Source organism: Lissotriton vulgaris, chromosome 2_1, assembly GCF_964263255.1.
Source record: "Lissotriton vulgaris chromosome 2_1, aLisVul1.2, whole genome shotgun sequence".
Lineage (NCBI taxonomy): Eukaryota > Metazoa > Chordata > Amphibia > Caudata > Salamandridae > Lissotriton > Lissotriton vulgaris.
Genome location: NC_141687.1, coordinates 1,016,381,131 through 1,016,402,930, shown reverse-complemented (window position 1 = coordinate 1,016,402,930; position 21,800 = coordinate 1,016,381,131). Strand labels below are relative to the sequence as shown.

The following is a 21,800-nucleotide window of genomic DNA, read 5'->3' as shown; positions in this document are numbered from 1 at the left end:
AAGGGCATGTATGTGCGTCACATGGCACTTTGAAAAATGCTAAATTTGCATTTTTCAAAGAATTCGCAACTTACCACCAACTAGAATTTGGTGATAATTTGCGATACCTTAAGCACATTTTGCAAAACGTTTTTGCTTCATATTCTAAATTTTGGATACCAACAAGAAAATGGGTGCACAACCCAATTATTATCAGGGTCCAATAGTTCTAGAAATATAATGCAATGGTGCCTCTAGAGAAATGATGCGTATCCTACATCACTAACTCCCATGCAGGAGCGACAATATCTACAATAACCTCTGAGCACACATAAACAATTCCTGTATGTAACACAAACAAGTATCTGGCAAGTGTCTCTTATCTTGAAGAGTGAGATTTGTCTTTTCAATCTCACAAGGTCAATTTCAATAATCAGAGTTCCAAATGTTTAGTCTTTGTCGTTTATTTCTTTGTTTTTCTTCGTATCTCCCCAGATGTCCAAAGTTAATTACAACAGCCAACACGTGTTTCGTTGTGTACAGTATAATACCTCGACTTCTTCAGGGCTCTAAATTTTACAGTTACTTCAGGCATCAAATGCGTATTCCAAGCGTACATTAAGTTATCGATCTGCACTGTCTTCCAATTCCAAATTCACAGTAGCAGATCCTGTTCCGTTTTTTCAATCCTCAATCTGCGTTCACCAGTCTCTTTTGTCCGGGCTAATATGAAAATCTTATTTGAAGCTTCTCTTATTCTTGCCTTGGCTCGGGGTCGATACTATCTTAGAGTATTGATATGCGGCAAAATCCTTGGCGTACTCTGTTTCTCGACCTCCTATATTAAGCCATGCATCAGAACGTGCTGTCCCCTTCCGCGTCTCACTGCACTGGCGTCCGAGCCTGATATTTTGAGACCGTGGAATTTGAACTTATGGAAATGATGCTTTGAGAAGGGATTTTGAGATACAAATAGACCCACCGCGTAGGAATACTTCCCTACTAATCAGGAGATCGTGCGATACACTTACAGATGCAATGAATGAGGACGTGTGAGGCAAGAATAAGAGAAGCTTCGAATAAGATTTTCATATTAGCCCGGACAAAAGAGACTGGTGAACGCAGATTGAGGATTGAAAAAACGGAACAGGATCTGCTACTGTGAATTTGGAATTGGAAGACAGTGCAGATAGATAACTTTATTTACGCTTGGAATACGCATTTGATGCCTGAAGTAACTGTAAAATTTAGAGTCCTGAAGAAGTCGAGGTATTATACTGTACACGACGAAACACGTGTTGGCTGTTGTAATTAACTTTGGACATCTGGGGAGATACGAAGAAAAACAAAGAAATAAACGACAAAGACTAAACATTTGGAACTCTGATTATTGAAATTGACCTTGTGAGATTGAAAAGACAAATCTCACTCTTTAAGATAAGAGACACTTGCCAGATACTTGTTTGTGTTACATACAGGAATTGTTTATGTGTGCTCAGAGGTTATTGTAGATAGTTTTTGCTTCATACATTGCATTTAAGGAATCACAAAATTTGCGATTCCTTAAATGCAATCGCAAAATAAGGAATCGCAAATTTTGCGATTCCTTGTTGTGCACCAGATTTTGCTTTATACATACCATTAAGCGAATTTCGGCCTTTGCGAATGCTAATTTGCTTGATACATATGGCCTAAAATGCCCCCTGCCATACATTATAAGGATATTGCAAGTCACAGAGGAGCTCCACTACTGTAGAGAGCAACAATACCAAATACTAATTTCCTTTATAAGGTCCTGGAACTCCCAGGTGACTTGCAATATCTTTTTAATGTATAGCAGATAGTATTTGATTAGCTATAATACATGAGCACACTATGACTGTTCCAACAAAAGAGTAAATCCTTGGTGTCTTGCTGCTTCATATGAAAAACGTAATTAGATTGCAGGTATTGTAGAAGAATACAAGTGGACTTTATAGTGGGAAATTTAACACCATAAACCACTTAGGAATTTGTCTCAAAAACATTAGTTTTATATAAGCCAGACAAAAGAAAAAGGCTATTACTCAGCAAAAGTAGTAAAAGGCAGAGAGAATATTTCTTCCTGTAATAAAATGTGTGAAAAAAATCCACATGCTGACAAAAGTATATCTTTTCTGCTGAGCACTGATGATTTAAGAAACAAAATATCATAAACGTAAAAAGACAGTTCTAATTTTCTTTGTTTATACTGTCACTACAATGATGCCCATGACCATTCTTTCACCTTGGTTGTTGGGTCTGGCATTCGGTATTATGATGTCACAGCTTAAAAGTAAAAGGTTGCTACATTTCAGCTGCTATGTCATTTTTGACTAGAGGCGTCACATCTGAATTGTAATAAGTGATCACATTTACAATAGCTGCATTATCTAATTACAATTGGCTTCTAGAGACATCACAAGTTGAGAATAATAATAAAATTAGAGACAGGTTACTATGCTGAAATTGAAAGCTGCTTTGAATGATGGCTTAATTCTGATGAAAGACATAGCTTCTAATATGAACGTTTTGCTTGTGACTTCTCTGAGGAGACGTGTATTTAAGGTACATAAATCTAGGCTATTCACAACTAATCTGTATATTGCGTTTACTGATCTATATGTTTTCTAAAGCGATTCCAGTCCTGCAACATACATCATGTATGAGTATGTCTTAATTACTGTGATTTTCATAGTTCCAACTCACTGCTAGATGTAGTAAATACCGTTATCAGATAATAATAATACAACATTCAACACAAATGTTTCACTCTGACTTATTCAGACTCTGGTGGAGCTGGCTCTCTCGATCTCATAATTTCAAGTCTTTACAGATTAAAGACTCTAAACATTACTATTTCAAGTTCTTATAGCATTTGACTATTGGGCAGTGTAAATGATGTTTGTAAGCATAAGAATGACGAGTAACTGCTGCTGGTAACAGTTATCAGCAAAAAACATGTCTACCCAATTATGGACAAATAGTGCAACAGAATCTTTGGAGCAAAGAGCCATCCATTGCACATTGAGTATGTTGTGAGACAACAAAAATGCTGTAAACGCCAGCCATGGTCTTATGTTTTTTAAAATCATGTCTTAAAGTGCAATGTAAAGAATTCAGGAAATATTAATATTCTAGTTTCACATGCACTTTCCCATAGCATCTACAAGGCACTGTGCCATGATTTAATGACGAGTTTGAGAGCGAATGAACTCTCTAGTAGAAATACCCCTCACATCAGTATAGCAGTGGTTGCCCATCCACTGTTGACACTGGAGGTTTGCCCCTCCAATGGTAATATCATCCTTGCCAAGTACCATGCATCCCGGTGTTAGACTAACGTATTTTAGGGCTAGAATCCACATCATCGCATCATGCTTTTTATAGCTCCTGGTGCCATTAGAAGACAGTCTGCACATTTAATGCTCCAGCTTAGCTGTGGTAATATCCTTCTTCTCTTTCTATGTTGGAGTTTTTACATGTCACTTCTGGAATTGTTTATCTGTAGAGTGTTACCTATGTAATGGGGAATGTTTGTGAGCTGTGTTCTAAATCAGAGAAGCGGTTGGAGCTGATCTGATTTAGACGCTTTGCTCTGTGCTCCAGTGGGTCCTAGGATTTAACTTTAATTATATCCTTCTTAAAACTTCTCCTGCCTCCTCCGCTTTTTACAATGGTGACGAGGACATTTTTAAAATAAATTGGACCCACTGCGATGCTAAGCGTCTTTTACATTTTAATTGAAATTATTTTAAAGAAACGAACCTACGTTGTGATTCTCTTCTGGAGCAGTTCGTGAGGATGTTGACACTTGTGCGTTGACAGTTGTGCTTTCTTTGGACTTCCAAGGTACTGTAATTTTAAATAATTTGAGGACTTCGAGTTGCATTTCCCGAGGTGTCTCTCTGAGTCAGATGGTCTGCTTGCGTTCATGATAGTTTCCAGACTGATGACGTCCGTCATTTACAACGGACTACTGGAACGCATTCCTTTCTTGAAACGCAGAGCCTAGAGCACGCAACGGCACAGCCATTTTATGTTTTCTTTTCCATTTGCTGAAACGCATTAGGAACGCAACGTAGCACACAAGCGTACGGCCATTTTGAAGTTGAATTTCCTACGATCATCTGTTCTGTGCTAGCGGCGTCAGCGCTTACTCTGCAGTCTTGGCAGCAAATTATTTCCGACGCCTGTCAAGCTACAACTGGCGGTTTACACTCAATTTGATGGGAATTTCTTGCGAATTCAGTGATTCGCTCACTTTTACTTGAAAATATTAATTCTGAATATCGGAAACTGAAGGTGTGGTAAGCTGATTCCTTCTTCAACACTATATTTACTTCAGTGATGTGCACACTATATTTTCTTCAGTGATGTGCACACTATATTTACTTCAGTGATGTGCACACTTTATTTGCTTTGAAAAGTGCATATTGCTATTTACTTCAGTGATGTGCACACTTTATTTATTTTGACAAGTGCACTTTGTTATTTACTTCAGTGATGTGCACACTTCATTTGTTCTGAGAAGTACATATTGTCATTCTATTGCTATTGTGTCCTGCACTTATAATATTTTCAGTTTCACTGGTTATTTATATAGGTGATTGAAATGGCTTCATCTCAAATCTGCAATCAACCATCTATATTTCTACAAATACCAGGAAAACCGAAGTTAAGGTGGAAAAAATGGTTTGACACATTTGAAAATTATATTGTTGCTATTGATGGCACTACGTTTTCTGCTGAAAGGAAGAAAGCCATTCTTTTCAGTTATTTAGGCACAGCTGCTATTGAGATTTTCAAGAACCTTATACCTATTGCACCACCAGCTGATGGAGGTGATGGGTGGAATGTTTTCATTGAAGCTGTTGCTAGACTTAAAAAACAATTTGAAGATGAGCCTAACGTTATGATTGAAAGACATTCTTTTCATAAGAGGAAACAGCTAGCAGATTAATCCGTTGAGGATTACATAGCGGCTCTGAGGGTGTTAGCTGCAAACTGCGAATTTGGTGCCTATGTTGATACTGCTTTAAGGGATCAATTTGTTTTAATTGTGCAGCTAAAAAAGTACAAGAACGACTCTTAGCTTGTCGTAATCCTACTTTGGCAGAATTAATTGATTTGGCCAAAGGGATTGAAAGATCTATTGAGTCTTCTGAGGTCATTGCTGCTAATGAAAATAAGAGTACTAATGACACCTCTGTTTGTGCTGTTCAAATGCGTAGTAAGAGTAATTTTCAAACTAATAGAATTTTAAGCTGTTTTAGGTGTGGCTCAAAGGCACATTTGACGAATTCTCCAGATTGTCCTGCTCTTAAGAAAAAATGTACTAAGTGTGGTAAAGTTGGCCATCTTGCATCTTCTTGTAGGATTCAAAGGAGGGGTGGTAGATCTGACTCTGCTGTTACCAGTGTTTCTTGTGTTCATGATGATTTGGAGAACTTGGTCATTACTATTTATGATGATTCCTTTGATAGTCACATAAATAGTATGTCTCTTCCCTTTAAAGCTCCTTCAGGGATAGTTCATGTTGGGGAAATTGCCTTTGAAGCTATGGCTGACTCTGATTCGCCTGTGACCATTTTATCAGATGTCTTCTTTTATGAAAAATGGAAAGGTGTCAATCTTTCCAAATCTGATATCAATCCTAAAGCTTTTGGTAATTTTAAGATCAAAATGCTAGGCTTCTTTGAAGACTCGTTAAAATTTGAGTCCCGTGCCATTTTTACCAAAATTTATGTTGCAATTGATGGGAAGAACATCGTTGGCTGGTATGATCTTGGTAAGCTTGGCATGAATTTTTGCCTTTATCTGACCATCCTATTCAGTTGAGAGAAATGCCTGTTAACAGTATTTCTTTGGAACATCCTATTTCCCCTATTCTCAATAAGTATAAGAATGCCTTTGAAGATGTTGTGGGTCAGGTCAAAGGCTTTTCACACAGGATCAAACTTAAAAAAGGAGCTTTACCCATACAACATAAAGTTCGCATGGTACCTTTGGGTGTGAGAGACAAGCTTAAGTCGCATTTGGATGGTCTCTGTTCTCAAGGTATCATAGAACCTACTGATAGCTCAGAATGGGTTTCGGCTATCGTTATTGCCCTTAAAAAGAATCAAGAAATTAGGCTGTGTGTAGATCTTCGATCTCTCAATAAAAACATTGTAGTAGAAACATATCCTTTGCCCTGAATACAGGAAATGTTGGCTGCTGTAAATGAAGCAAAAATGTTTTCAATTATTGATTTGAAGGCAGCGTACCATCAAGTCACTCTGGATCAGGATCCTAAAGATCTGACGGCGTTTATAACTCTGTTTGGGTTATTTAGATTCTTTAGGATGCCTTTTGGCCTAGCTTCAGCTGCCAGCGTTTTCCAGAAATTTATTGAAAATTTGTTCTGCGGTGTGAAAGGTGTCCAGTCTTTTCAAGACGACATTTTAACTTTTGCTAAGTCTATTAATGAGCACAATGTCACTTTGGAAACTGTCCTAAAGATCCTTAGCAGCAAAGGTATGACAGTGAGCAAGGAGAAATGTAAATTTCTTGTTAAAGAAATTGACTATTTGGGTCATAAAATCACTCAGGAAGGGATTTTTCCCAAAAAGGACATCATTAGTAACCTTGAAAATGCCAGCAAGCCTCAGGACAAGGATACGTTACGTTCCTTTCTTGGGTTAGGAGAATACTATGCTAAATTTGTTAAAGGATATGCTTTGGTTGTTGAACCTCTTAGACAGTTACTTAAAAAAGGTGTTAGATTCATTTGGACTGATGTCCATGATTCTGCTTTCCAGGGTGTCATCAAACTTATAGCCAATGCCCCGGGTCTTAAAACTTTAGATCCTGAGGGGAAGTCTTTTGTAACTGTTGATGCCAGCACGGTTGGTTTGGGAGCTGTATTCATGCAGATGGTTAATGGCAAGGAGAGAGTTATTTCATTTATCTCAAGGGCTGTTAGAGGAGCAGAGGTTCATTATAGCACGATCGAGAAGGAGGCTCTAGCCTGTGTGTGGGCTGTGGAGCAATTGAAGAATTTTTTGTGGGGTAGGCCTTTTGTTTTGGTTACGGACCATAAACCGTTAGTCTATATGATGGATGGCGGAGGAGTGGAAGCGCTTCCTCCAGGTTGGTTCGGTTGATTGCAAGACTGCAGGAATTTAATTTTGAGATTAAGCACATTCCTGGTGGTAAGAATTTTGCTGGTGACCGTTTATCTAGGTTACCCCCACTTTGTGATTCCGGTGATGAAGTTACTGATCAGTGTGTGGTGGCTGCTGTGGATGCTGTGGAGTCTAGCAATTTTGGCATTGATGTGCAGGAGTGGAATGATCATGCTTGTAAAGATAATTTATTAGCTACGGTCAAGTCTTATGTTGTTAGTGGATGGCCCTCCATTACAAATATTGAATCTCCTTTAAGGAGTTTTGCACAAGTGGCAAATGAGTTGTCCTTTGAAAATGGTATTTTCTTGAGGAATTAATTATTTGTTCCACCTGGTAGCCTTAGGGAAAAGATTGTCAGGTTGGCACATTCTGGACATCCTGGTGTTTCTGGTACAAAGAGGATACTTAAGTCTCACTATTGGTGGCCTGGATTGGATACTTTTGTTGAGAAGTTTATCAACAACTGTGCAGTGTGTGTTAGGTCTGACAAGCATTGGAAGGTGTCTACATAACCTTTGTCAGTTTGTGAGGCTCCTACTGGTCCGGGGGAAAGGCTTTCAATTGACTTTTCTGGACCTTATGATTGTCTTGGCAGGGAGAATAGGTTTTTGATTCTTCTCGTTGATGATTTTTCTAAGTGGTTACATTATTCTTTTGTAGAGCATCCTAGTACTGATGTTGTCATTAGTTTTCTGGACAATGTTTTCAGAATTGAAGGGGCACCCATTTCCATTAGGTCTGATAATGGAGTTCAGTTCATCTCAAGTAAAATGGGAATGTGTCTTAGAAAGTTTGGAGTGTCTGCCAAGAGGGCTCCTCTTATAGTCCACGTTCAAATGGTCAGGTTGAGAGGGCCAATAGATTTTTTAAGGAGGGGATCCAAGCTGCTTTTTCAGAGTAATTTGGACGTTTTTGACTTTTTAAAAGACAAAATTTGGAGTTATCATCTCACTCCTAATTCCTGTACGGGGGTTTCTCCTTTTTGTCTTATGAGAGGCAGACAAGCTAGATCTTCATTTTTACCTCAATTAACAAACAAGAGCTGTTTGTCTGAAAGTTTTGAGTCTTCTATCTCTAAAGCTAGAGATAACATCACCTCTGCACGGTTCTCTGGAAAATCTTATCATGATGGGTTTCATCATTGTAAGAGCAAGATTGTAAATGCCGGTGATTGGGCTAGGATTGTTAATCCCTCTCAAAAACCGAAAGTTTTTCCAGGTTCAGTTACCCTTCATGGTAGAACAAGTTTCTGATTCCTCTGTTTTTCTCAAGGGCAGAGGGTGGTGGTGTAAAAGTTCTGTGGTTGTTTTAAAACCTGGCCAAGAATTTTTTTTTATAAAAGGGGAGATGGTGAGGATGATGTCTGGTTTGATGACTCATGTGATTCGTGTCCTAGTCCATTACCTGAGGACTCATGTGACTCATGTCCTAGTCCATTACCTGATCCTATTTTGGATTCACCTGTTCCTGTTGATGATGCTGTTTCTAGTTCTTCTGTTCTAGATTCTCATGTTACTCCCAAGAGATGTGTTAAGTTGCCCAAGAAATTTGATGACTAAGTTTTGGATTAATCCTTCTTTCATTTGTTTTACTTTTCTTTTGTTTTATTTCATTTTTATTTTATTTTGTTTTCTGTAAAAAGGATACATGTGGTAATATCCTTCTTCTCTTTCTATGTTGGAGTTTTTACATGTCACTTCTGGAATTGATTATCTGTAGAGTGTTACCTATGTAATGGGGAATGTTTGTGAGCTGTGTTCTAAATCAGAGAAGCGGTTGGAGCTGATCTGATTTAGACGCTTTGCTCTGTGCTCCAGTGGGTCCTAGGATTTAACTTTAATTAAATCCTTCTTAAAACTTCTCCTGCCTCCTCCGCTTTTTACATTAGCCAGTCGCACTTATGATTGTCCGCTCATTGCTGACTCAGCTGGGCTTGGAGGGTTAATTTTTTGCTTAGTTTTTGGCTGCCTGCTATTTCATACCAACTTTAAAAACCCTAAGCTGGAAATTGCGTTCAGGTCATTAAGATCGTGGCTCCAGCACGTGGATCTATTTTGGTGGAAAGTTGCATGGCTTCGGAGGAGGATCCTGAAGTTGATATTTTCCACAAACTACTTTTTATAAGGAATAGTTCCCCTGGCAGTGTCATTCAAAGTCTAAACTTTGCTTGGCTAATATATGAGTTGTCTGTAGCTGACTGTGCACTCACTTCAGTTGCCATCTTTACAAATAGTTCATTATGCCCTCAGCTGTCACAGGCCTCACCTCCAAGCAACCTTGATGGCAGCGTGACTGTGCTTCCAGCTGTGTCTGCGATCAGTGTGAGAAAACGGCCTGTAGAGTTGCACTCTGGGGAGTGCAACCGTCAAGGGCTCCATACAGTCTGAATCCCGGTGGCCTCCACAGAATGTCCTCATGTACAAGATGCTCTCTGCTAGACCTCGCACGAACCATTGCATCAACATTGTTGCATGGATTGAGATTGGTGCATTACCCCTGTAACGTGACCAGAATTTGCGCATCGCCTCTGCTGTATGGATCTACCCAATGCATCGCCTTTAAAACGAGCACTGTGTGACGCTCTACCCCGGGCATTTGTATCTCCTCGACGACAGTCTCAATGATGACAACTCTGCATCACAAGCCCTGCGATAATCGAAGCCAAAGCATTGCAGCTATTGTACAGTCCAGCGCATGGTAGCCAGTGCGAAGTTTGATGCTGACGCATCACTTCGGCTGCACTCGCATCTTCTCCGACATCATCGACACAGTCAGGATCTTGACACTTTTGTTCAGTGGGCCTAACTTCTAACTTTCGCTGTTTGCCTTAGCTGATCTTATTGCAACCTTGTATTGGATTCTCAACTGATATACCTCCTTTTTTAATGCCAAACAAATCATCCCATTTTTTTACTCTCCCAGTTTGCCTTAGCTGATCTTAGTGCAGCCTTGTATTGGATTCTCAACTCCCTAATCTTATACCTCCTTGCTTAATGCATTACCATGCTGTTGTTTGCCTCCCTGCCTTCTGGTGAAAAACAGACAATTCATTTGCCATTCCCATGGGTCTACATGAAAGTTTTACCAAAATATCTTTAAGCCCATCAAATAAATTAGGGTGTTCAACTATAATTCTCTCATAATTCCCTCAGCTCTTGAACATCAGCCATGTGGGTAAACCTTTGTCATAGATATGCAAAACCACTTCGGGAGAAGAAAAAACACCCTCCCACTTCACATTTCTATGATTGTTATTCACCTCCAATTCATATCCTGAGTAGATGTCTCTGTAACACATGGTAAGAGATCCCACACAGTTAAAATCAGTGGCTTATGGTCACTCTATTCCCTATCTCCACTATCATATCCTGCATGACTCACCATATCCTAATATCCAATATGATGTAATCAATTTGGCTGGTGTATGTCCCTCCCCAAAAGGTGGGGGTGAGGGACACATCTGAGGAAGAACAGCCATTAAATGCAGACTGTGTGTAAGGGATAAATCCACCATTTGGAGAGCACCCTGGAAAGATAACTTCTTGCAGGGGATGTTAACTTGGGAATTCCTCACAATAAGTCTTCATCACGGTATGAATTCTGTAAAATACTGTTGGGTTCATAGATTACGTTTAAGTCACCTGCCAAAATGACGTGATGGGTTTGGCTATAAGGAGCTAAGATGTCATCCAATAAGCGTTAGAGTAAGATTCCTTCTGGTTACCAGAACTCCTGTCATAGATTTAATTAACAAAAGGAATATTCCCTTTGATGATGTAACAATCAGTCCTTGGATGTCAGGTGACACAAGTAGGAGCTCTACTATGGAGAAAGACAATGCAATATTCAACCAGATGAGAATGCCACCTGCTGGGACCTCACAGAGAGGACACAATAACTATTGAATCTACTTCTATGAATGTTTTCAGCAGCCCAGGTCTCCTGTAAAAGACAAATCTCATGACCATCAATGAATTGACCCTACTCCATATCATCTAGTTTTGAATTTATTCCAGCACTATTCCAAATAAGGATAGTTGTATCGGTTGGTTTTATTGCCAATGAAGAGGGGAACGTGACTACATCTACTGGCTCTGTATCAGCTAATGGAGAATGAACCAAGTAGACTACAGTCACATGTGATTCAACTACAAATGCCTAATGGAAGAATCAGGAGCCAATCCAAAGTTTGGTGGTCCTGTCGCAGAAACAACATTAATTTTGCTGGTAACCAATATAGGGGACCCACAAGCCAAACTGCAGCAATGGAGTGTAGAGAGAATCAAGAGAGCACTGACTCCTTCATCAAAAACAAGTCAATCAGCTTTCGACAGCATAGGAAAAAGAGCCAAGGTAAAACTAGTAAGCCCCGGGACAGAGCAAGGACTCCAAGTAAAAGATAGTCATAACAAAACATGGTGTTTCAGAGGCAATTGGCACTAAGTCAAAAAACAAAGTTTGCTGAAAGAAGCAGCCGAACAGGGAGGCTCACAGAAATATTCAGATAATCAGCCATTGAATGGCTAATACTGCTTTAAACTACACTCCATTGCTTACTGAGTGCATATCAACTGAAATGAAATGCATTCCACATATGCACATTGAACACTCACTATAAGTATAACATATATGCACTAAATACATAGCTATATGCATTGCAATAATACAAAATAAAAGTTAGATCAGCCCATGCCTTAATCTTGTTATGATTCGACTTTGGCAATGATATTCTACCAAGCCTACCAGAAACCAGCTACTACCTTCTGAAAGGTGATCTCTACTTTCTAAACGGAATTCTCTCTTCCTCCAAGAGGTATGACTATATCACGTTGACTGTCATCAATCTGTATTGGTTACACAGTGAGGCAAAAGTTACATTTAAACTGAGTTGCCTAAGCTCCAAAGGAAGATATCTTAACTAACCCTCAGTACCTCTAAAACCTTCTATAATTACCAAGAGGCTAGGGAGGCCTCAGAGGGAAAGATAGCTTTCTATTACAAATCACAAGCTTCGGAGCAACATGAGCACACCATTAATACTTTCCAGGATCTGGAACTCTCCTGCAGAGGTCTCTCCCAGCACCCCTTGAAAAACCGCCTTACTGTTGTTCTGCCAGCACTTAAACACCGACCTATTCAGATTCCATGTAATTGTAATACTTCATTGTCCTCTCAACTATCCTGTCCTACCTGATAATCTTACATTTTGTGTATACACCTTGTCTATAAGGGCTGTGCTTTAACAGCGCTTCTGTCCAACTCTTCCAACTTCTATTATCCTCTGTCTTGACTCTACAGGTCACTCTCTATTGTAATGGCCTATCCCATCAATCAACCACCTCGTTTAACTATCAGCCAGTGAATATATCAGATGCAACCATAGTCATCTATGCCATGTTCCTGACCATTATGCATTTCTACTTGTGATTAGTTAAGACCATTCTTAACATAGTCCTCAATAACCTCTCTAAAGCATCACGTATCTTAGGGGTCTATTTTAATAGCGGGCGGATCGCCCTGGCCTGTATGGTGGTGGTGATCCGCCCGCCATTATCTACTGCCCGCCTCCCATTTCCCTCCACCATATTATGATGGCGGGGGGACCCCGGCAGACAGAAAGTCTGTCTGCCAGTTTTCCACCCGTAGACGAGTCGACCAGGCAGAAAAGGGACTGAATATGGTGGTGGGGTCTGCAAGACACCGCCATCCATATTACAATTCAGATGGAGATGTGCCTTTCCATGGCGGCGTTGCGGGCCCCCATTGTGTTGGGGGGTGCACATTTGCATGCACAACATGGCAGGCAGAGCGCGGTGCCTGTCACATTGTGCATGCAAATGCACAACTTGCCTTTTTTGCATTGCGGCGAGTGCTGTAGAAAGCACCGCCCGCCGCAATGTAAAAAATGCTGGATGCCCTTGCCAGTCTGATAGGTGCATCCTAATATGCATCACGGGCCTGCCGCACATATGGTGGTCGGTCCCGTTTGTCCGCCCGCCATCGTAATAGACCCCTTACTGTCTTCACACTATCAGATTTTCTACTGTTTATCTGGACTCTCGCAGTATGAATTAAAATGAAATTGGTTGATTTTGCACATATTGACTATTATTTAATTGACTAAAAGTGTTTACAGTTATTTGATCTTTCATTGTAATATTTGACTGTTTAATGTAAAGCACCTACATACTTCGCAGTGAATGAGTGCTACATAAAACTGTTAAATATATAAATAAACAAATGAATAAACAGATCAAAACTATTCAGCTGATCAAGATCATGTGTGTCCTTTATCAGAGCAGTAGGAATGATAATATAATATTGATGGAGGTTTTATCGAACTAGTTATTAAACATCTCACACATTTATGCTGTTTAAACAAGACTTCTCAAGACAGGACAAGTAAGCCAGTGCAGTAAAGCCAATGCAACTGTCAAAACATCTTCCACACTTATATAATGTGTTATTTCAAGTCAAGAGAAAAACGTATTGGCATCAGATAATCCTTACTTAAAATACATTTCATCAAAATTCAAACTTACATTTCCAACCCAGCCAGTTGTGCTTTCTTCTCTGATTGTCTATTGAATAATAAAACAAAGCATGTGTTTTAAATTTGGTGCAATAGATAATTAACTATCACAATTATAATTACATTTAATTGATAAATGAAATGAAAGTCCCATAAGCAAAACAATATTTTTTTAATTTTCCTATGTAAGTAATATCCTTTGACAAAGTAAATTCGCCTAAAACACACAGACAGTGCCGAGGATCTAGGTTTACGGTATTTCCAGGTTGCCTAACAATCAAACAGATTAGTGAAAACATTTTAACATCCTTTGCACAGACCTAGGGCCTGATTTAGAGTTTGACAGATGTGTCAGATATCCCATCCTCTTGCTACAAGCACATCCTAAGCATTTGCAATAAGGAGAACAAGATATCCATCATGTTTGCGATGGAGTAACTTGTCGCCAAACTCTAAACCAGGCCCTTAGTTTTTACTACTTTCATCAGAGTTCGCAGGTAGTCCATTGTCCAGAATTCTAAGGTAATTATTCCAAAGCATTTTTCTGCACACAAAAAACTATTTGCTTCAGGTTTATTTAATAAAGTAACAGTACCACCTTCAAAGTGTGTTTCCGAGACATTATTTATCGCTTGGGACAAATCCAGACTATTTTAGCAATCTATCTATATCTATACTACTATTATAAAGAGAGAGCTGAAACCTTTTTGGGCATGTCGTTTAGCGTTGTGGGCGTTTGCAGTCTGATACTCATGCCTGCAGCATCGGCTTCAGGATAGCGTTCTATCACGTTGGGGCATCGGCAGGAGCGGACACTGACAAGGTGTGTGGCGTGTAAGTACCCCGCATGTTTGTGTGCGTCTAGCGTCAGCGAGAGCGGACACTGACGTGGTGTGTGGCGTGTAAGTGCCCGGACAACGTCGGGACGGGAGGGAGCGGACACTGACTCGCTCTGTGGCGTGTAAGTGCCCGGACAACGTCGGGATGGGCAGGAGCGGACACTGACGTGGTGTGTGGCATGTAAGTGGAAAATGTATTCTTGTAAAATGTTTCAAAACTTCATCCTCTAAAATCTGATCAGTTCTGAAGGCTGTTAAAGCTTATTTCATACTATGAATAGAGCACAAATATAAAACAGATGGGAGGAGCCAATCCAAACTGGAATGTATGACAATGCAACGCAAACATTTACAACACATGCCTTTACAACACAGTTTTTACATTGCAACATCCTTTACAACGCATGTTTTTACAGCGCATGCCATAACAACGCATTTTTAGCACCTACATTTACAACGCACTCCATTACAATGCGTACCATTACAACACATACCATTACAACGCATATTCATTTTAGGGCACAAGTGGGGTAAGTGTTGGATAGTGTAGGGGTAAAATGTATTATTCCCACTCCAGTGAGTGCAACAGTAGGGTAAGTGTTGGATAGTGCAGGGGTAAACATTACTATTCCCATTCCAGTGAGTGCAACAGTAGGGTAAGTGTTAGATAGTGTAGGGGTAAAAATGACTATTCCCACTCCAGTGAGTCCAACAGTAGGGCAAGTGTTGGATTGGGGAGGGGTAAAAATAACTATTCCCCATTACTTACCTTATATTACGTTGTAATGACATGCGCTCTAGTGACATGCGTTGTAATGACATGGGTTGTAGTGACATGTGATGTAATGGCTGTGTTGTATTGGCATGCCATGTAAAGGATGTTGTGTTGTAATGACGGCATTGTAAAGGTAGTGCGATGTAATGACTGCGTTGTAAAGGTTGTTTCCCTTTGAACTGGAACTAAATTGGGACAGCTATTACAACTGTGTATTGTTAATGAAAAGTGGTTATGAGTGGCCCAAATGCAACTCCTCCGTTATATGTAATCAGATGCAACTTGACAGGGTTTTATAAGAGAAATGGCTCAGTATTTATCAAAACTAATGAATTATATTGCCTTAAGCCTCAAACTAACATTTATTTCCCCAAACATTTAAAATAGGCAAATACTGAGAAATTCTGACCACCTTAGTGCCAATATTGTTAGGTGCAATAGTTATTGCACCCAGGGCATTTTTTTGTTATTTATATAATCAGTTTTATCTGCCTACTATAATAATTCCAGATTTGTAAAGCACGACTTATCACCCCTCAGGGGATTTAAGTGCTGGGGATCGTCAACGAGAATAAGTGAGCTATTGCCCAGAGTCACATGATGATGAGCTGAGCTGCCGCCGTGGATTGAAGCTACTCGGGAGTCAGCTACTCTGGCCACTGCACCACACCTCTCCCTCTAGAGATTTGCTCATTAGTAAAAACTGTGCCTCTGGAAAAATGAAGGGCAAAGTCATGCATATCATACAACCAATTCACATTCCATGGTATACTGTGAACATCGAAGGAGTTGTGCTGAGTAGTGCAGTATAACATACTAATAAAATATTTCAAAATTAAATTTGATCATGAGAGGGTTTATTGTGAGTATATGTTTCATCAAACAATATAATGACATTTGAATCCTCCTAAGAAAAACTGAAAAAGAACATGGGACAGTCGTCATTCACTTCTTTGAGGCCACGTTGGTTCTAAACATTACCAGTGTTACCAACAAGCCTGTTAAAGAGACTAATCTTGAGCCTCATTATATAATGAATGGCGCACTACTGCTGAGCATGTAGTGCGGTTAACAGGGGACTAGCAGTGTATTTTTCTATTATGGCAAGCTCCCTGAAAATGTATTCTGCCTAGTTCCACAACTCGATCTGTGACACCTTTTTGGATTATAGTACAGGTCGGGTAGGAGGAAAACAGCTGACTATAAGATCATTAGTTTGCTTTGCTTTTTTCCCGCAGTTTTCAAGGGAAGGCAGTGGTCCTTACCAATTCCCAAAAAGTGAAGGGAAAGTCTTGGGTCCGTGCCTATCTACAAAAATGGGACCCATCATACTCCCTCCAACAGATGGAAAGGACTGAACGCCCAATCTCTAACTCAGTTGGGTCATACATGCCCAGCATTCCAGTGAATCGCTGAGAAGAAATGAAATGGATGGGCAGTGAAAGGGTCAAGACCTCCATTATTCTACCTACAAGAAAATGTATTGTGTGCTTTTGGGATGGTACTACTTCTGTAACAAAATATTTAGGGCCGTATTTAACTTTTGGTGGGTGTGGGAATTCTTGCCAGGTCAGTGAGGGATGTCCTCTCCCTACTTTGTGAAGAAAAAAACACCTTAGCTAGAGATCCCTGTAGGCCGGCAGGTATCTCTCTTTTATAAAGTGGGTCACTGCCACAGTGACTTGCTTCACAATGTTGAACGTTTGCGCAGCATGAGCTATGTTTAAAGGAGGAGTTCATCTTCTCAGAACTAAAAGTAAGTGGCCTGATGTGCAGGAACATTTTCTCCTGTGTGCAGGAACATTTAACATTTTTCCTACCCGTTTACACCATGCATTGTATGGCAGACACAGGCAGGGAAAATGAGTGATGGTAGACACTCATTCAATAGTGTGAGATGACAGTCATAATAATCCCGAGCTACTTTGGCTGATGAGCCAATAGGTTAGATGTTTCTGTTGGCAGAGCCAGTAGAACCTCCACTGAAGTAAGCAAGTTGACCAATTGGCAATCATTTGTGTCTTCATTGCATCCACAGCACCTACAGATGCACTGAAGACCCTGAGATTTCCACTAGTTAGTGGGTGATCTTCAAACATGGCATGCTTTCCTTTCCAGGGGAGTATAGTCTAGGGCCTCCACTGACCTGTCGGGCTGGTAGGCAGCTTCATGCCCATATGCCTGGATGTCAACTAGACACATCCAGTGCCCCCAGGTAATTCAAATCCATGGGTCATTGTTCCAACTATTAGCTCTTGTTGCCAAATGCTCAACGGAGGATAAGAAGTGGTGCACAAGGTTTTTTGCGGATGGGTTGACCTTTTATGTTTTCAATTGTGTACACCAGGAAAGTGAAAACACAATTACTCAAAATGAAGAGTGAGAAGTTTGAGAAATTGTCATTTTGGTTGATGGGATGAAACTCTATTTAAACAAAAGCCACAATCCCTGTCAGGGTGAACCACAAAAAAGTCACAAAATTAGCCTGTGCTTAACCCTCCAGTAGCCTGGCACTAAAGTAGTCAGGCTTAACTTAGAGGCAATATGTAAAGTATTTATGCAGCACTTAAACAGTAGTAAAGTGAAAACACACACAATAAAACTCCTACACCAATTTAGAAAAATGTAGTAAATTTTAACAAATTGTTTAACATCATAACAACAAAAATCCAATCAGTCAAACCAGAGTTATGAATTTATTTAGTTTTTAGCAAAATCTAGTAATCTAAAAGATCAAAGCCTCAACCGCAGAGATCTAATCGCGCGAGTATGGGGCCCAGTCAAAATGTAAGCCAAGCCAGATGGAGTATAGTTCGGATACACAAAGTGGATTAGGACCTGTCTCCAGTTACCAGTGAATTTAGAAGAAATTTTGAAGAAAACTGTGTGATAAGGTTACATTCAGTAGTGCAAGACAGCTGGTAGTGTCCAAGTAGGATGAGTACGGTAGTTTTCGGGGAGACTCTGGACAAAGTTGCGGTGAAGATTTCTATGTTCGGAGTTAGTCTCTTTTTTGGAAGTTGATGAACTTGCAGGCTGTAGCTGATGAACGCTTCACAACGCCTAAAACTCTTCTGTGAAGAGCCACTGAACAGGATTTGCTGCTGTGGATTTGAATGAAGCAGGAGCTGCCGCAAAGTCAGGCTGACCGTGAGACACAGTGGGTAGATCGGCAAGCAGGAAGGTCTTCGTCTCTTCTCGGTTTTTAGAGAACTTTTTAGCAGAAACGTCACAAGTTTTAGATTTGGGCTCTATGGGAACATTCAGCAAACCCTTCCAAGAATTTAGGACTGGAGGGGCACTACTTGGAGGGTAAGGATTTAAACAGACTAGGTCCAGGTCCAGGTCCGGGTGCCTAGATAGTTGGAGCCTTTTATGTCCCTGAGGCTTTGGCCAGGATGCCAGCCAACTAGCCCGTGGAGTTACTCTGGAAGACCTTGGTTCAAGCATGATAGCAAGCCTCAAGCATCAAGGCAGTCATCTAAGGGCACAAAACTGGCTTGAGGAAGCAGGGCAGTCCTCTTTGTGCATCAGGGCAGTCCTCTGAAGTGCACAATGGGCCACAGGCAGCAGGGCAGTGTTCTGAGAGTCTTCCGCAGGTCAAGAAGTAAACTGAAGAATTGGTCTGGGGGTTCCATATTTATACCTGTGCCTCCTTTGAAGTGGAAGAATCTTCTGGAATATTCCCCCCACCGCAGTGTCTGGAGTTTCCTGCCTCCCTGCCTTGGTCCCAGTGTGCCTGCAGACACAGTAGGCTAGTGTGGAGTTATTTGTGTATGAGCTGAAGCAGTGCCTTTGAAGTGCAAGCAGGACTGTGCACAGCTCCACCACTCATCCTGCCTTTGATGGCCCGTACTGCTAACACACAAGTTCTCTATTATGTGGCTGTCTGGAAGAGATAGACAAAGGCTAACTACACTGAGTCACCTGACCCAGGAAACAGGCTGCAGGCACCAAATGGTTAGGACAAGAAAATTCCTACTTTCTAAAAGTGGGGTTTTTAGAATTGTGACTTAAAATCTGACTTTACCATTAAAGAGGGTTTCAAATTAAAATTCTCTAGACAACAAACATGAGATTTATACTTGCTCTTAAACAAACGTTTTTACTTAATAAATGTGATAAAGAAACACAAAGTTATATTATGGAAGAATTATGTCTCACACTAGTGAAAATCAAAGTTGTGAGTCTTTCACTACCAGGTCATGTAAAACTCAAAATGACATGTCAAACCTTTGAAAACAATGCACCCTTTCCTATGGGCTGTTTAGGGCATACCTTATGGGTGACTTATTTGTATTGAAATGGAGTCTCAGGCTTTGCAAACGTTTTATTTTGTTACATCAAATTGATAGTGCACACAGGCTGCAATGGCAAGCCTGGGACATATATTGAGGGGCTACTTAAGTGGGTGAGACAATAAATGCTAGTAGAATTTAATTTCCCAGCCCTGGTATATGGTATACCACTTTAATAGGGAATAATAAGTAAAGTAAATATGACACTCATATGTAAGATAATGTTACCATGATTTAGGGAGTGAGCACAGGCAACAGTGGTAAGGTGCACAGAGTCAACAAAGGGAGGTGAGTAGGAAGAAACGTTTGGCGGAAGACCACCCTAAGGCAGCCAGGTCTAACAAGAAGTAACTGAACTTCACCAGGGTAGATAACTGGTGTGGCTTGACTGCAGCCATCATGAGTACATCAAATAACTTATTGGTTTTATATGTTAGCACCATCATCTAATTCAACGTAATACTAGTCAATTACATTGGCACTGGGGCTAATTGGCCAGCTTGGAAAATCAGCACTCGGATTAATGAAGACTGTCTATCCCACTAATTCAAGGGTAACCAACAACACTCATCTCGCCTGAACCAAGATTTAAAACATCGAACAACCAAAGAAAATTGTGCATCTCTTCTCCTCGAGTGCCTTCACAATTGAAAAGTAAGGATTTAAAGAGCAGATGTTCTGCCGAAACAAAGAAAACTGCTCAACATATCTTAGAGAATTTGGTTAGACAGGTGGTGTCCACAAGAAGAAATTAAGATCAACAAAATAAAAGGCACTACAACAATGGGCCTTTCAAAGTTATTCATAGTTTTCCGGTAATTGGAACCAATGTAATTAGGAGGCAACTTATTGTTCAGGCCTAAATTCTGAATGGGTTCTAAAAATTTTAAATTATTTGAGGATCTACGGCAAACCTTTCACCTTTCTTTGGGTGGTCGGTGGTACCGTTAGGAGGAAACAGAATTTGGATACAAGTTTTGCAGCTTTACATTGATCGCACATATCCACCCGTTTTCCTTCAGGTCTTGAAGGCTGGCATTGCACCATCTCTGATAAAAAGATTAACTGAACAATTTTAACTGGGTAAGTGGATGTGATAAATGTTCTACTCAGAATCTGAAAACACAACAGTGTTATAAAAATGTTACAATCAATAATTAGCTACAGGAGTGGCAACTTTCTGCTAGATATACTTGTTAGTATATAACAGACATTTTTATTCATTTTAAGTTTGTCAAACATTTTGTGAGATACTCAAAGGCTTTGCTGATTTTAGATGTGAGTCTTGTAGAATACCCTTTCTTTGTCAGCTGTAGGGACTGTAAATTAGTCAAAGAGTAAATGTATGTTCTGGCTTTCACATGAGCTGCTGATTGAGAAGTAGAAAACCTGTAAATTGATGCAACCCTGGAGCCCACACTATTGTACAGAGAATAGGGTACTATAGAAGATTCAATAAAGAAAGTACAAAATATTAGTTCGAATTAACACAAGCAAATTTATTTGGCTCTTTATGATTTACTGAGGGTATTCTAACACTGTGTACAGAGGATCCTGACCTCTTCTTTGTCATAGATAATCTTCAACAGCTCGTACAATTTTTTTGCCAAACATTTGTAGATATTGAAGCTAGTAATCTATCTTATTTATAAGATACTAATAGTCTAGTTTCAATACAAGAAGCTTCAAGGAATAGGAAACGTAATGCACACTTAGAATATAGAGGTCAACCTAAAGTGATTGTCATGTTTTTAAAGACGATTTGCTCCATTAAGCTAGGAGCTCTTTTTGCTCAATTTTGGGATTTTTTTCCAGGCAATATTTGAAACTGTCAGAACTAATTATTGCACCATACTATCTCCACCTAACTAACTCACACTTTATCCGAGGCATTGTCCTGTCATAGTTGAAAGACTAGTTTCATCCTCTGTTAAAGAATAAATCTCTTAGGTCAACAAAATTCTGCAACTTTAGACTTTTCTCCAATCTATGAAACTGAGGGAATGTTATCAAAAACATTGTAGCAAGATTATTGCAGTATTTTTCCAATATACATCACTTCTTTGATCATTGTCAAGGTCAACTTTAGACCAACCACTTTTTGGTTCTGATGAGTTATTTCATATGCAAGATACAAACAGTATCAGTGCTCTGATCCTGTATGATCAATCAATAAAATTCTACATT

General features: G+C 39.9%; 1 protein-coding gene across 4 annotated transcripts in view; it reads right to left on the bottom strand.

Annotated features, from left to right (window-relative positions):
- Nucleotides 1-21,800, bottom strand: part of LOC147731545 (dipeptidyl peptidase 4-like) — a 688,588-nt gene that overhangs the window by 137,728 nt on the left and 529,060 nt on the right. For all 4 annotated transcript variants that reach the window (XM_086956608.1, XM_086956609.1, XM_086956611.1 and 1 more), the window contains one exon: nucleotides 13,712-13,750. In XM_086956608.1, coding sequence (XP_086812734.1) covers nucleotides 13,712-13,750 — 39 coding nt within the window. The remainder of the gene's footprint in view (nucleotides 1-13,711; nucleotides 13,751-21,800) is intronic.